Source organism: Phaenicophaeus curvirostris, chromosome 31 (genome assembly GCF_032191515.1).
Source record: "Phaenicophaeus curvirostris isolate KB17595 chromosome 31, BPBGC_Pcur_1.0, whole genome shotgun sequence".
NCBI lineage: Eukaryota > Metazoa > Chordata > Aves > Cuculiformes > Cuculidae > Phaenicophaeus > Phaenicophaeus curvirostris.
The window spans coordinates 1,477,854-1,492,963 of NC_091422.1; the positions used below are offsets into that span (position 1 = coordinate 1,477,854).

Here is a 15,110-nt window from a genome sequence, read left to right on the forward strand (position 1 = left end):
CAGACCCCTCTCTCTGCCCCACAGACCCCTCCCTCTGCCCCATAGACCCCTCTCTGACCCATAGATTCCTCCCTCTGCCCCACAGACCCCTCCCTCTGCCCCACAGATCCCCCCTCAGCCCCTTTTCCCACGCTTTCCCCTTCCCGTCCCCGTCGCTCCCCGATGACGTCAACCCCCCCGCGTCGCTCACCGATGACGCCTCCCGAGGCGCACCCCGCCCCCAGCGCGCGCCCCCCGGCGGGCGCCAGGCGGCAGCGCAGCAGCGTGTGCAGCACCACGTGACCCCGGAACGTCTGCAGCGACGGGTCCCCCGGAAGCAGCGCCGCCGCCGCTGGGGGGTGACGTCATCACGTAAAAAAATGGGGGGCGTGGCCACGCACGCGCGCGCGCCCCCCCCCCCCCCCCTCCCCGGCGCGCGGCCGCCATGGCAACAAAAAGGGCGGGAAAGGCGAGGCGGGAAATGGAGCGTGAGGAGAGGGGGCGTTAATTAAAGGTAATTAAAGGTAATTAAAGGGGAATGGGGCGGTTGTTGAGGTAATTAAAGGGGTAAATAGGGGGATAGAGGCGGGATATGGGGTAATTAGGGGTGATTAAGGGCGAATTGAGAGGTTATGGGGGTAATTGGGGGGGAAAGGGGTAGTGAAGGTTTAATGAAGGGCTAATTACTGGGAAATTGAGAGGTTATTGGGGTAATTAAGGGGTTAGGAGACTCATTAAGGGATTAGGGGAGTCATTAAGGGTAATTAACGGCGGATTAAGGGCGAATTCAGAGGTTATGGGGGTAATTAAGGTGTCATCGGGGTAAATAGGGGTGAATCCCAGTCCCCCCTTTCCCCCTCCCAGTGCCTCCCAATCCCCCCTTTCCCCTCCCATTCCATCCCAGTGCCTCCCAGTCCCTTCCCAGTGCCTCCCAGTCCCCCCCATTCCCCCTCCCAGTTCATCCCAGTCCCCCTCATTCCCCCCCAGTCCACCCTTTCCCCCTCCCAGTGCCTCCCAATCCCCTCCCAGTGCCTCCCAGTCCCCTCTTTCCCCATCCTAGTTCATCCCAGTCCCTCCCAGTTCTTCCCAATCCCCTCCCAGTGCCTCCCAATCCCCTCCCAGTTCATCCCAGTCCCTCCCAGTGCCCCCATTCCCCCTCCCAGTTCATCCCAGTCCCCCCCAATCCCCTCCCAGTCCTTTCCCAGTTCATCCCAGTCCCCCCTTTCCCCCTCCCAGTGCCTCCCAGTCCCCTCCCAGTTCATCCCAGTCCCCTCTTTCCCTCTCCCAGTTCATCCCAGTCCCTCCCAGTCCCCCCTTTCCCCCTCTCAGTTCATCCCAGTGCCTCCCAATCCCCCCTTTCCCCCTCCCAGTTCATCCCAGTGCCCCCCAATCCCCTCCCAGTGCCTCCCAATCCCCTCCCAGTCCCTCCCAGTGCCCCCCCTCACCGGGCTGTGGATGAAGGTGACCCCCCCACGGTGCCCGGCCAGGCGGCAGACGGGGCGGTGGCCGCGGTGGCCAAGGCTCCGTCGGTCCCAGAGCCGCACCAGCCCGTCGTCCCCCCTGCTCAGCACCAGCTGCCCCCCCGCGTCTGCCAGCGCCACCGCGTTCACGTCCGCCTTGTGCACCTCCACCTGACCCCCCCAGTAAGCACCAGTTCACACCAGTTCACCCCAGTCCCCCATAACTACCTCCCAGTCACCCCCAGTCCCCCTCCCAGTGCTCCCAGTAGCTCCTACAGCATCTCCCAGGCTTCTGAAGACCATCCCGCCGCGGGTTCCTCCTCCCTCTCCCCCTCCCAGTAGCTCCCAGTTGCTCCCAGTTCACTCCAGTTAACCCCAGCGCCCCGTAACTACCTCCCAGTCACCCCCAGTCCCCCTCCCAGTGCTCCCAGTAGCTCCTACAGCATCTCCCAAGCTTCTGAAGACCATCCCACCACGGGTTCCTCCTCCCTATCTCCCTCCCAGTAGCTCCCAGTTGCTCCCAGTTCACCCCAGTCCACCCCAGTGCCCCATAACTACCTCCCAGTCCCCCTCCCAGTGCTCCCAGTTCCCGCCCCCGGCATCTCCAGACCTTCTGGCCACCATCCCAGTTCCACCACCTCCACCTTCTTTGCGTCTTCTCCCCCCCCGAATTCCCAGATTTTGCTTCAAAATTCACCGTTTTCTCCCCGAATTCCCCATTTTCCCCCCAATTCCCTGATTTTCCCCCCAAATTTCCCCATTTTCCCCCCAAATTTCCCCATTTTCCCCCCAAATTTCCCCATTTTCCCCCCAAATTTCCCCATTTTCCCCCCAAATTTCCCCATTTTCTCCCCCAAATCCCCATTTTCTCCCCCAAATCCCCATTTTCTCCCCAAAATTTCCCCATTTTCTCCCCAAAATTTCCCCATTTTCTCCCCAAAATTTCCCCATTTTCTCCCCAAAATTTCCCCATTTTCCCCCCAAATTTCCCCATTTTCCCCCCAAATTTTCCCCAATTTCATCCCAAATTCCCAAATTTTCCCCCTCAAATATCCCCATTTTCCCCCCAAATTCCCCATTTTCCACCCAACTTCCCATTTTCATCCCAAACTCCCCAAATTTCCCCCAAATTCCTCAATTTCCCCCCCAAAACTCCCCAAATTTCCCCCCAATTTCGCAATTTCCCCCCAAATTTCCCTCAAGGTTCCCCCCAAATTTTGCAATTTCCCCCAAATTTTCACAATTTCCCCCAAATTCCCCAAATTTTTCCCCAAAATTTGCGAAATTTCCCCAAAATTTGCCAAATTTTCCCCAAAATATGCCAAATTTTCCCCAAACTTCCCCCCAAATTCCCCAAATTTCTCCCTAATTCCCCAAATTTCTCCCTAATTCCCCACATTTCCCCTAAAATTTCACAATTTCCCCCAAATTCCCCAAATTTTCACCCAAGTTTGCCAAATTTTCCCTGAAATTTGCCAAATTTCCCCCAAAATTCACCAAATCGTCTCTGAAATTCCCCAGATTTTCCCCAAAATTCCCAAATTTCCCCCTAAATTTCACGATTTCCCTCAAATTTTCCCCAAATTCGCCAAATTTTCCCCAAAATTCCCCAAATTTTCCTCGCAATTCCCAATTTCGCTGACCCGGAGGACGCGGCGCTGGCCCCCTCGGTCGTAGACGTAGACGCAGCCGTTGTTGGCGCCGCCCCAAACCTCCTGCCCCCCCGGCCCCACGGCCAGAGAGAAGAGCGCGAAGCGCCGATCCGGGGGGCTGGGGGGGGACACAGGGGGGGCTGCCCCATAGAAAGGGGACCCTGCCCCATAGCGAGGAGATCCTGCCCCATAGCGAGGAGATGGGGCCCCGTAGAGGGGGTCCTGCCCCATAGAGGGGTCCTGCCCCATAGAGGGGGTTCTGCCCCATAGAAGAGGGGTCCTGCCCCATAACTCACCGCAGATCCATGGCCATGTGGGTCTCGTCCTCCCCATGGATGTTGAATGTGTGAACTGGGCGGGGGGAGAGACCCATAGGGACCCCCCGGGACCCATAGAGCCCATAGGGACCCGTAGAGACCCCATAGAGACCCCATAGAGACCCATAGAGACCCCGTAGAGACCCCGTAGACCCCATGGAGCCCCCATAGAGACCCCCTTGAGCCCCGTTCCCGCCCCCCTGGCTGACCGTAGGGGGACCAGCTGCAGTAGAGGCCATGGCGGCCGTCGGGGGTGAAGGCCACATCCAGGATGCTCCAGCCCACGTCGCGGCCCCGCGTGGAGCGCAGCAGCCGCAGCCCCCGCCCCGCCGCCCCGTACACACGCAGGGAGTGGTCTCGGGGGGGGACAGGGGAGCCCCCCGGCGGTCAGCGGGGACCCACAGGGGCCCGCAGGGATCATAGGGACACACAGGGATCAATAGGGAGTCAAAAGGATCAATAGGGAGTCATAGGGATCAATAGGGAGTCAAAGGGATGAATGGAGACCCATAGGGATCAATGGGGACCCACAGAGATCAATGGGAACGCCATAGGGATCAATGGGAACGCCATAGGGATCAATGGGGACCCATAGGAATCAATAGGGACCCATAGGGACCCACAGAGACCCCATAGGGATCAATATGGACCCATAGGGACCCCATAGAAGCCAATGGGGACCCACAGAGATCACTAGAGACCCATAGGGAACCAACAGGGACCTATAGAGACCCTGTAGGGATCAATGGGGACCTATAGAGACCCCATAGAGCCCCATAGGGATCAATGGGGACCCATAGAGGCCCATAGAGACCAATGGGGACCCATAGAGGCCCATGGAAACCAATGGAAACCAATGGAATCAATGGAATCAATGGGACCAATAGGAATCAATAGGGATCAATGGAACCAATAGGGATCAATAGGGATCAATGGGAGCCCCATAGTGCCCCATAGAGACCCATAGAAGCCAATGGGGACCCACAGAGCCCATAGAAGCCAATGGGGACCCATAGGGACCACGGAAACCAATGGGATCAATGGAACCAATAGCGATCAATACCGATCAATAGGGACCAAGGGAGCCCCCCAGGTACCTTGGCAGGCGGAGACGAAGAGGGAGCCGTCGCCGTTGAAGACGCCGCAGAAAGCCTTGTGGGGGTAGGTGGCCGCGAACACCTCGGCGTTGGGCAGGAATCTTTGGGGGGGGCGGGGATCGATCACCCCCTGCCCCACGGATCAATAACCCGCCCCCCACCCCCACCCCCGGCCCCAGAGATCCCCTCACCGAGAGCTCAGGCGGTTCTGCTCCACGGCCGAGAAGCTGCGGCCCCACTCGCGCTGCGGGGAGAGAGAGACCCCCAGGGACCCATAGAATCCATAGGGGCCCATAGGGACCCCATAGGGACCCATAGAAACCAATGGGAACCAATAGAATCAATAGGGATCAATAGAGACCCATAGGGACCCATAGAAACTAATGGGAACCAATAGAATCAATGGGAACCAATGGGAACCAATAGGGATCAATAAGGACCAATAGGGATCAATAAGGACCAATAGGGATCAATGGGAGCCCCATAGTGCTCCTAGAGACCCCATAGAGACCCCATAGAGACCCCCTAGAGACCCCATAGGGACCCATAGGGACCCAGAGAGACCCCATAGAGACCCATAGGGACCCATAGGGACCAATAGAGACCCCATGGAGACCCCATAGAGACCCCATAGGGACCCATAGAGACCCATAGGGACCTATAGAGACCCCATGGAGACCCCATAGAGACCCATAGGGACCCATAGGGACCCCACGGAGACCTATAGGGACCCCACGGAGACCCATAGAGACCCACAGGGCACCATAGAGCCATAGGGACCCCATAGAGACCTATAGGTACCCATAGAGACCCCATAGGGACCCATAGAGCCCATAGGGACCCATAGGGGCCCCATAGAGACCCCATAGAGACCCATAGAAACCCCATAGAGACCCACAGAGACCCCATAGAGACCTATAGAGACCTATAGAGACCCACAGGGACCCCATAGAGACCCCACAGGGACCCCATAGAGACCCCATAGGGACCCATAGAGACCCCATAGGGACCCATAGGGACCCCATAGGGACCCCATAGAGACCCTAGAGACCCCATAGAGGCCCCGCCCACCTGTTGCAGCCTCCGGGTCACGTGATCGGGGTGGGGGCCCGCCCCCCCGCAGCTCCAGCAGGAAGGGGGAGGGGCCTGTGGGAGGGAGTAACATGGTTAGAAGAGGGGGCGGGGCTTGCAGAGGCCACGCCCCCCCCATCAGCCCCCCCACCCCACCCACCCCCCCTCACCTGGATCGGCCCTTCCCCCCTTGGCTTCCAGCTCCGGGGGATCCACCGGGACCTATAGAGAACAGAGACCTATAGGGGCTATAGAGACCCATAGGGACCCCATAGAGACCCCACAGAGACCCAATAGGGACCCATAGAGACCCCATAGGGACTCTATAGGGGCTATAGAGACCCATAGGGACCCCATAGAGACTCCACAGAGACCCAATAGGGACCCATAGAGACCCCATAGGGACTCTATAGGGGCCCATAGAGCCTATAGGGACTCATAGAGACCCCATAGAGCCCATAGAGACCCCATAGACTCTATAGGGACCCCATAGAGACCCCACAGAGACCCCATAGAGGCCATAGTGACCCTATAGAGCCCATAGGGACCCACAGAGACCCCATAGAGCCCATAGTGACCCCATAGAGCCCATAGTGACCCATAGGGACCCTATAGAGCCCCCATAGAGCCCCCATAGACCCCATAGAGACCCCATAGAGCCTATAGGGACCCATAGTGATGGGAGTCTGTTACAGACCACCCAACCAAGGAGAAGCAGCTGATGAGCTCTTCTATAAACAGCTGCGGTCAATCTCTAGATCGATGCCTCTCATTCTGGTGGGAGACTTCAATCTGCCTGATATCTGCTGGGTGTACAATAGAGCAGAAAGGAAGCAGTCTAGGAGGTTCCTGGAGGGCGTGGGAGACAACTTCCTCGCACAGTTGGTGAATGAACCAACGAGGGAGGGTGCCCTCCTGGACCTGCTGTTGGTGAACAGAGAAGGCCTTGTGGGGGATGTGGCGGTAGGTGGACGCCTAGGACTAAGCGACCATGAGATGATAAAATTTTCTGTTCTAGGTGAAGTGCAGAGGGTGGTTAGCAAGACGGTAGCATTAAATTTCCAGAGGGCAGACTTTGATCTCTTCAGCAGGCTGGTTGGTGAAGTCTCATGGGAGACAGTACTCAAGGGCAAGGGAGCCCAGGAGGGCTGGGAGCTCTTCAAAAGGGTGGTCCTAGCAGCTCAGGAGAAAGCCATCCCCGTGGTCCGGAAAAAAAGCCGGCAGGGGAGAAAGCCAGCTTGGTTGAACAGAGAGATCTTGAGGGATATCAAGAAGAAGAGAAATGTTTATGGGCTCTGGAAGAGGGGATGGGCCTCTTGGGTGGACTACAGGAGGGAAGTGAGATTGTGTAGGGAAAAAATCAGAAGGGCTAAGGCTCAACTAGAGATTGGATTGGCCAAGTCAGTGAAAGATAACAAAAAATCCTTCTGTAAATATATAAATAATAAAAAGAGGACTAGGGAGACCATACAGTCCCTATTGGACACAGAAGGAACAACAGTAACAGGGGATGAGGAAAAGGCTGAGGTACTTAATGCCTTCTTTGCCTCAGTCTTTAGTTGTAAGGAGGGTCGTTCCGTCTGTGTACAAACCCAGGAGCTAGAGGAGCATAATGAGGCTCCCGTAATCCAAGAGGAGGTGGTCAGAGCCTTGCTAGCCCGACTAGACACCCACAAGTCTATGGGGCCGGACGGGATTCACCCTAGGGTACTGAAGGAGCTGGCGGATGTGCTGGCCAAACCCCTTTCCATCATCTTCCAACAGTCCTGGAAGACTGGGGAAGTCCCACTGGACTGGAGGCTGATGTTGTGCCCGTCTACAAGAAGGGTCACAGGGAGGATCCAGGAAACTACAGGCCGACTGACAGCCGACTGAATATGAGCCAGCAGTGTGCCCAGGCGGCCAAGAAGGCCAATGGCATCTTGGCTTGGATCAGAAACGGCGTGACCAGCAGGTCCAGGGAGGTTATCCTCCCTCTGGACTCGGCACTGGTGAGACCGCTCCTCGAATCCTGTGTTCAGTTCTGGGCCCCTCCCCACAAGAAGGATGTTGAGGATCTGGAATGAGTCCAGAGAAGAGCAACAAAGCTGGTGAGGGGGCTGGAGAACAGGCCTGATGAGGAGCGGCTGAGAGAGCTGGGGTTGTTTAGCCTGGAGAAGAGGAGGCTGAGGGGAGACCTCATTGCTCTCTCCAACTACCTGAAAAGACGTTGTAGAGAGGAGGGAGCTGGCCTCTTCTCCCAAGTGACAGGGGAGAGGACAAGAGGGAATGGCCTCAAGCTCCGCCAGGGGAGGTTTAGGCTGGACGTTAGGAAAAAATTCTTTACAGAAAGGGTCATTGGGCAGTGGCAGAGGCTGCCCAGGGAATTGGTTGAGTCACCTTCCCTGGAGGTGTTTAAGGCATGGGTGGATGAGGTGGTGAGGGATATGGTTTAGTGTTTGATAGGAACGGTTGGAGTCGATGATCCGGTGGGTCTCTTCCAACCTGGTTATTCTGTGATTCTGTGATTATTTCCTGTTTTGGGCAAATTCCTCCACAACACAAGAATATACCAGAGAGATTCCAGCAGAGCCTTGATTTTATTCCCATTTGTGGGGGTTTTTTTGGTGTTTCTTGCTGTTTCAGGAGTTATCTCAAGACTCGTTTGGGTCCCAGGCGTCGTCTGCTCCCTCAGTGGCTTCCAGTAAAGGGCAAGAAGATATGAACTTGGCTCTTCAGTCCAGGCCTTCTAGCCTGCCGGTGAGTGGGGAGCTGATCTAGAAGTGAACGGGGCGAGGGCAATCAGAAGCACAGCAGGATAAATTAGCACTGGTAGTATTCTACATGGAGATGGGAATGATGGAGGCTGCCTGTGCTTTTTACTAAGTCATTAGCTTCTGGCTTCCCACTGGAGATGAAATGTAATTTACAGAAGTAATGGATTTGTGAGTAACGTTTAACCCTGAATGGTCTGGTCTGCGTGTTGGAGCTAAGAGGGTGTCTGAGCTTTGTTTGCAGTGTCTGAAGTACCTGACTGCTGTTGGAATAGGCCCTGACCTGTGGTGATGGCATCTCGTTTATGTCCCACTCGGGTTCCTTGCCCGGTGTCGCAACGGTGGGTAGCGAGTGGCCGTGTGCTTCCCTGTCGGTGTTGTTGGATCCTTGAACTGCTGGTTTCAGCTGCTTTGGCCCAATCTAACGGAACAATTGTTGAAAAAGACAAGTTTCTTAGTACCCAGGGTGAGGAAGATCAGCGCCAGGTAGAACCTTCCTTGGCGGAAGGAGAATTAAGTTGTCTTTTCTGTACTAAATCTGCTTGCTGTGTGTATGGTGAACAGCTGGGTGTGAGGTTGGTGCCTGATGTCCTAGCAGGTTTGGGACTTGGGTGGCTTGAAACTTCACCAAGAAAACAGAGCAGGATTCAAAGTTGGATTGATTTGCACAGGCTAGTCTGTGCCTCTGCCTCAGAGGATGAGTTTTGAGCTGTCAAGTTCCGATTTTGCTGCTTTCTTTCATAGTAACCCATAGAAAGTGAGTGAGCTTTTATTTTTGTGTTTCAGCACTGGCTGAGGTTTCAGAGCTGCAGTTGGATTGGGCAGAGGAGAGCGAGCTGTGTACATAGCAAAGTTATTTTAGCTCGCGGCAGCAAGAAGGGCTTTGTTGTGAGCCCCTTCAAATAACTCCTTCAGAGTGTGGGTACAAATTGTCACCCCAAATACAAAGTGATTCTGGTTCTGACCACCTAATGGGACTAGTTGTGGGTTGTTTCTTTCTTTCTTTTTCCTTTTTTTTTTCTTCCTCCTTTTGGACCCCGATTACAAAGATTTAATTTGTTCTGAGGCCTAGGGAAAAAAAAAATCCTTTTAAATAGCTTTTCTTTCCACTCTGCCTCTGCACAAGTTCTTCCATGTGACCCATCTTCTGGTGAAGAACGTAGGAAAAGCGAAGCTGCTGAAGTAATTGAAGCAATTGCTCTAGCTCAGAACGGTGGGAAGTCCTGTTCAGCAGCATTGTTGATGGAGCCTTCCTGAATCCTACCAATCAGCGCCCTCTGACTCAGATTGTAGGAGTTAGTTGCTCTGCTTAGCAGAAGTGGCTCCTTCTAAGTACCAAGTGGGAGTTTGTTTTATACCTTGTGGTTTAATATATTTGGCCCCTTTCAAGTTTTCCCAAGCAGTTTAAGAAAAGAGCCATCTGCGCTGTAAAGGTGAAGGAACCTGGAAGTAAGGGAATCTGATCCAGTTTAAATGTTTGAAATGTCCACCAGTTTTTAATAATGCGCTAAAGAGGTTTGCAAAAAAATCAGTGCAGCTTTTAGACTAGCTTGGCTGTAAAGCTTATTTATGTTTCAAACAGGCTTTCTTTCCAGTTATCTTCTTTTCTTGGCTTTATCACCAAATAATTTGCATTTGAGGATCATAGAATGATGGAATGGTTTGGGTTGGAAGTCCCTCAAAGTTCCAACCAGTTCCAACCCCCTGCCATGGGCAAGGACACTTCCCACCAGATCAGGTTTTCAGCTTATAACTGCTTGCCCTTGTTTTATCCCTGCCCTCCCCAGCTTTACTGGAGCCCCTTTCAGTACTGGAAGCTGCTCTAAGGTTTCCCCGGAGCCTTCTCTTCTCCAGGCTGAACAACCTCAATGCTCTCAGCCTGTCCTTGTACAGGAGGTGCTCCAGCCCTTCAGGTCATCTCCGTGACCGTAAAGACAGAAGCCAGATGCTCTTTAGCTCACCCTGCCCCGTTGTGCTTTTGGGCCTTCTCTTCCACACTAAGTCAAAAATGGGAAAAAAAAGGAGCCCCTGTGCAGAAACTCCCCCTTATTCTTGCACGTGTTTCATCGTTCCTTGCCCTCCAGCTGCGATCTGGTAGAACAAGACCAACACTGTGTGTGTAAATGGAGAAATGGATCAGAGGGCGATGTCGTGGAAGGGGTGACCACCGAGGTGTGTGTCAGCCAGCTCTGTTTCAGGCATCGATCTCTTCACAAAGTTTGGCTTGTGGGTGCTTAGAAACAAAAGAGCGGTGGGGAAGGGTGCTATCAATTTCTTTTTATCTTCCTTATATTGCTCAGTCTGTCTGGTTTAGAAAGTTTTATCCTACTCAGGAGGCTTCCTTCATCCCTGTTCTGCTGTTATGTCTGACTTACAGAAGCACAGTTCATTTGTGGGCTTTTAATTTTTTTTTGTGGTGTTCTTAGGCCTTTTCTAAGCCTCGGAATAGCTCGTTGGATATCTTGGAATCGGGGTGAATTGTGCCATCCATCATCTTTAATTAAACATGGATCAGCTGCAGCAGGGGAAGGAGATTGCTGCTTTTTAGGTACTTAGGAAGCGTTAAATTAATGTGCCTGGTGCCTTTGCGAGTCTTTGGCCTTAACATGTGAATAATGTACAGCAACATTAATGTTGGAGTTCAAAGCAACGAAGCGGGGACTCTTTCCATCTTGAGTTGGTGATTTGGATGGGGATGTGGCTGGTTGTTCAGGTCCTGCTCTTGCTGCTTTTGTTAGGATCTGCTTGAGGGACCTCTCGTTGGTTGTTCTGGGTGGGTGGCTTCAGGTATCTTCCTGGTGGTGATTTTTGTATCAATCACTCAACTTTTTCCTGATGATGTTCCCATATTCGGTCTTTGAACAGCAGAAGAGTCAAATTACTGAGCTCTCAAACGCTTTGTCTGTAAGTAGCAAAATGTCTGGTCTCCCATTTCTGCTTGTGTTGTCGGCTGTTCTGGCTGGGACGTTTCCTCCCTCGTTTGTTCCCTCTCTGAAAATGATCCTTGCTGTGTTTTTGGGGATAACGCTGCTGCAAACTTAAACTCCCTGGTGCCTCTTAAAGAGCAACGAATCCGTGCGAGTGTCCCGGCTGCAGCTCTTCTCCTGTAACGCGCTAAGGGAAGGATTTGCTGTTCCCTAGGGAGGCTCTGTCAGGATTGCAGCTCAGCTGCACTGAGATTGCTGTTGTGTATGGGAGAAGTGTGTTCTTTGGTGTCTGGCTGTAACCGAGGAACAGTAATCCTTAGTATAGAATCTTTCTCCCAAGGGATTCCCTAGTCTCTTCTCTTTCGCAAAGAATTCTTCCTGGTGAGTCGTATCCAGTTTCTTTGGTGCCTTTATGTTTCGAGGCTTGGATTCTGCGTCTGTAGGAGTCAAATATTTCCAGCTATTAATTGCCTTCTGCTTAGACGTGGAAGGCGCTGGCAGAAGATAGAGGGGAAGCAAACAGGGTGCTAGGACATCCATTTGGGCTTGGCAACAGAACTGATTTACAGTCCAAGTTCTCTGGAGTTCTAGGCTTGTTGGGAGGAATTCTGTGTCTCGTGATGGAAGAGGCGACAGGTTGGTATCTTACCCCAGTCTCCTTGTCTTTTATGGACTGCCTGGAAGGAAGTGAATGTGAGAATTCCTGATGTCTTTGAGGGGGATGTGGAGCAGAGCATCAAGGCAGTGGTTGCCCTGCCAGGGTGTTTCCATCCACCTTCCCCACCGCAGAGGTTGCTGGCTGTGGCATTAGGACATCCAGGCTGGCCCCAGAAGCCGTTTATAATGCAAAGCCAATTTGATACCAGCGAATACTGGATCGTGTTTGCTTTTTGCTGCATCTTCTGGGATTCCTCTGAAGTTTCCCTTGTGGGGGCTGTGGAAAAAAACTTTAGTAAGAGGTGTTGTTTTCAGCAATGTTTCAATGGGAAAGGTTCTGCATGGGATGGGATTTCTTGCCAAACCAGAAGGATGGATGCTGACAGGGTTATGGGGGGGTCCTGAAAGAGCGAGGTTGTCTTTGAGTTTTTGTTGCGGCGAATGAAGCAAACGGGGGCAGCTTGTATGAAAGTTTTGGAATTCCCACTCCAGAAAGTCCTTAGTTTGTTTTGGCCTGAAGGAGAAACCTCATCCCTTCTCTGGGCAACTTCTTTTCATCTGGCTGTGGAATGGGAATTGTTTTACTCTTGGTATTTTGCACTCTTTGGAAAACGCTTTTGCTTCTCCAGCTGTGTTTCACTTGGGTTCCTCTCTGCTTTCAAGCCTTAAAGTGTCTTGGCAATGGCAGGAAGGGGTATAACCGACTGCAGCCAAATTCCTGATCCAGGTTTAACTTCCAAAGGTGTTCTCGTCTTGGATCTAAACCCATCTAAAATGGGTTTAACGAAACTGGATTTTGTGGGGAGGGGAGAAGGGTGAGGCTGCAGGGTTTGGCTGGTGCAGAAGGAGCCCTCCTGTGCATATCCCCAGCAGCGAGGGGTATTTCTGTGTTTGCTTGCCTCTTCCTTTCTTAAGCCAGGTAGGTTCTGAATTTGGGTACTCAGGAGGCTGTTGGGGGAGCACCGTTTGGATCCTCCATTCTTCCAAAGTGGTCACTTCAGCTTGTGTGCTCTTGGAGTGGAATAAAGTTGAGCTCTGTCAGCTGCGTCCCCTGACCTGGAAATAATCGCTGCAACAGGCAGAAACACAGCAGAGAGCTGAGAGTGCTGCCGAGGGAGGGGCAGCCCAGGAAAGGAACCCTTTCTTGATATTATTTGAGCTCAGAATTGATCATTCTGGCTATCTGTTTTGGGAGAGGGGAAGAGAACCTTTTCGAGTTGAACTTGCTGGTCACTTCAGGCTCCTTATAACTATTTTTTATTTCCTTTTTCCATGTCGGAATGCTTCTGTTTGGTTTGCATTTGGCCTTTTGAGCTTGTCTTATTGCTTGCCTGGAGAGGGAGTAGAGCTGTGTGCATTTCAGAGCAGGGTGGCTGCACGCTGGGTGCCCGGGCATCACCAGGGATGTGCAGAGAAATGCCCTGGGGAGCCCAGGACCTGGAACACTGGGATTAGCAGGATCAGTGAATGGTGTTTTATGCTGATAGGAAGGTGTTTATCCCAAATTATGCCGATATTGGGAGTTGGAAATATTTTCTTCCTGGCCAAGGCTTCTCTGCCAGCGCTTTTCATTGTATGTGCAATACTGACCATCACTTCTGTGTGGTTGCTTGGGAAGGCTGTGTGTGTGTTTGTTTTAATTCTTAATTTTACTAATAATTTCTCCAGTGGCGAAGGGCTCGGATTGCCGCTTGCAAAATGACCCTCACCTTCCAGCCACCCCATTGACGTGTTTCACACTGCAACCTGCTTCTCTGGGTTGCGCAGCTATTTGTCCATGTGGCAATTTTCTCTCCTCCCGCCCCTTCGTCTGGGTTTGAACGGAGCTTAATCCGCCCCGGTGCTCCAGGAGGAAACTCCCCAGCCCGTGCTGCAGCTCCTGAGCCCAATCCAGGCTGCGCGGAGCCCTCTGCCTCCGATCAGCATCCCTTTCGAGATGATGCCGCGTGGAGCTGCCGATGCAGCCTCGCAGGAGCCTGTGCCGGCAGCGCGTTGTGCTGCGCTCGATGCCGGGCTCGATTCCTGTTTCTATTCTGGTCTCGAGCTGCTCAGCTCTGCTTCCTGCCTGCACGCCTCGCACACATTCCCCTAACCCCCAGCCTTTCGTTTCCTTAGGAGCGATGTCTGATACGGAGACTACTGAAAAAGAAGACGGCGACCTCCGTGTGGAGGTGGGCAGCAGGGACGCCTGGCAGCTTGCTCGGGAGAGGACGGGCTCGTTTTCTTTTGAGCCTGGCCGGCGTGAGAAGGCGGGTCAGTGTTTAATCAGGGAATTGCTGTAGGGTGACCAGTTCTGGTCTGGGATCCTGAACAATAGCCGTGTGCCCCGTCACACGCATCCCCTGCGCTGCCGCAGCCTGGGAATACGGAGCCACTCCCTGCGCCGTGGCTGCTGAAGCACGCACCTCACTGGTGACCCTCGCTCTTGAGCAGCTCGTTGTTGTAGAGCAGGGAAATCAGTTTGGCCCTTCCTTTTTGCTGCTCACTTGGTGTCATTGGAGACACTTGAAATGGTGCGGAAGCCTCTTGTCAGTCTGTCGGGCACACTAACCTCGACCTCTTCCCTTTCCATTCAAACTTAACCTGCCAGAGGTCCTGCACCATGTGAGGGAGGGAAAGCCCGTGGTGGTGTGACCTTCAGCTACTGCGTGGGGCAGTCGCAGGGGAAAACAAAGGTGTTTAACTTCAGCTGACAGCACTTCATGTGTGTTAAACGCTGCCACACCTGAGCTTTTGGTTCATGGGAATCATTTTCCTTTTGGCGGGCTGGATTGACTCGTCTTGGAGACGTGCACGATCATAAATGCCCTGGAGAAAACTGCTTCCACATGAAGCTCAAATGTGGGACAGGACAGGGGCCCAGGGCTTGGCTGCTCTGCTCCGTCCTGCAGCGGCTGCGCGGCTCGGATGGGCCGGTGCCTGCGCCCTTGTGGGTCCAAAGTTCATGCCGTGATTTCAAACAAGGCCGGGTAATTGGAGGAGGAGCTGTGTCACTGGGTTTGGTTATGGTTTTGAATAGGATTTTACATGAGAAAATAGAAATGCGTATTGAAAGGAGAAGGGAGCAAGCGGGGCGAAAAAGGAGAAGGGGGAGAAGGGGGAGAAGGGGGCAACTTTTAGGAATTGACTGTTCTGGCACCCTGGCCCAAGGGGTAGCGCTGGGCATACATCAATGTCTGGCATGGGCCAGGTTCCCA

At 53.3% G+C, this 15,110-nt stretch overlaps 1 protein-coding gene across 1 annotated transcript in view; it reads right to left on the reverse strand.

Moving 5' to 3' along the window:
- LOC138732431 (DDB1- and CUL4-associated factor 11-like) overlaps positions 1–15,110 on the reverse strand; it is an 82,155-nt gene that overhangs the window by 48,765 nt on the left and 18,280 nt on the right. Inside the window, exons 6-13 of the mRNA XM_069879046.1 lie at positions 8,586–8,750; positions 5,747–5,798; positions 5,557–5,651; positions 4,697–4,749; positions 4,506–4,606; positions 3,618–3,764; positions 3,388–3,442; positions 3,083–3,209 (exon numbers count right to left, since the gene is read on the reverse strand). Coding sequence (XP_069735147.1) covers positions 3,083–3,209; positions 3,388–3,442; positions 3,618–3,764; positions 4,506–4,606; positions 4,697–4,749; positions 5,557–5,651; positions 5,747–5,798; positions 8,586–8,750 — 795 coding nt within the window. The remainder of the gene's footprint in view (positions 1–3,082; positions 3,210–3,387; positions 3,443–3,617; positions 3,765–4,505; positions 4,607–4,696; positions 4,750–5,556; positions 5,652–5,746; positions 5,799–8,585; positions 8,751–15,110) is intronic.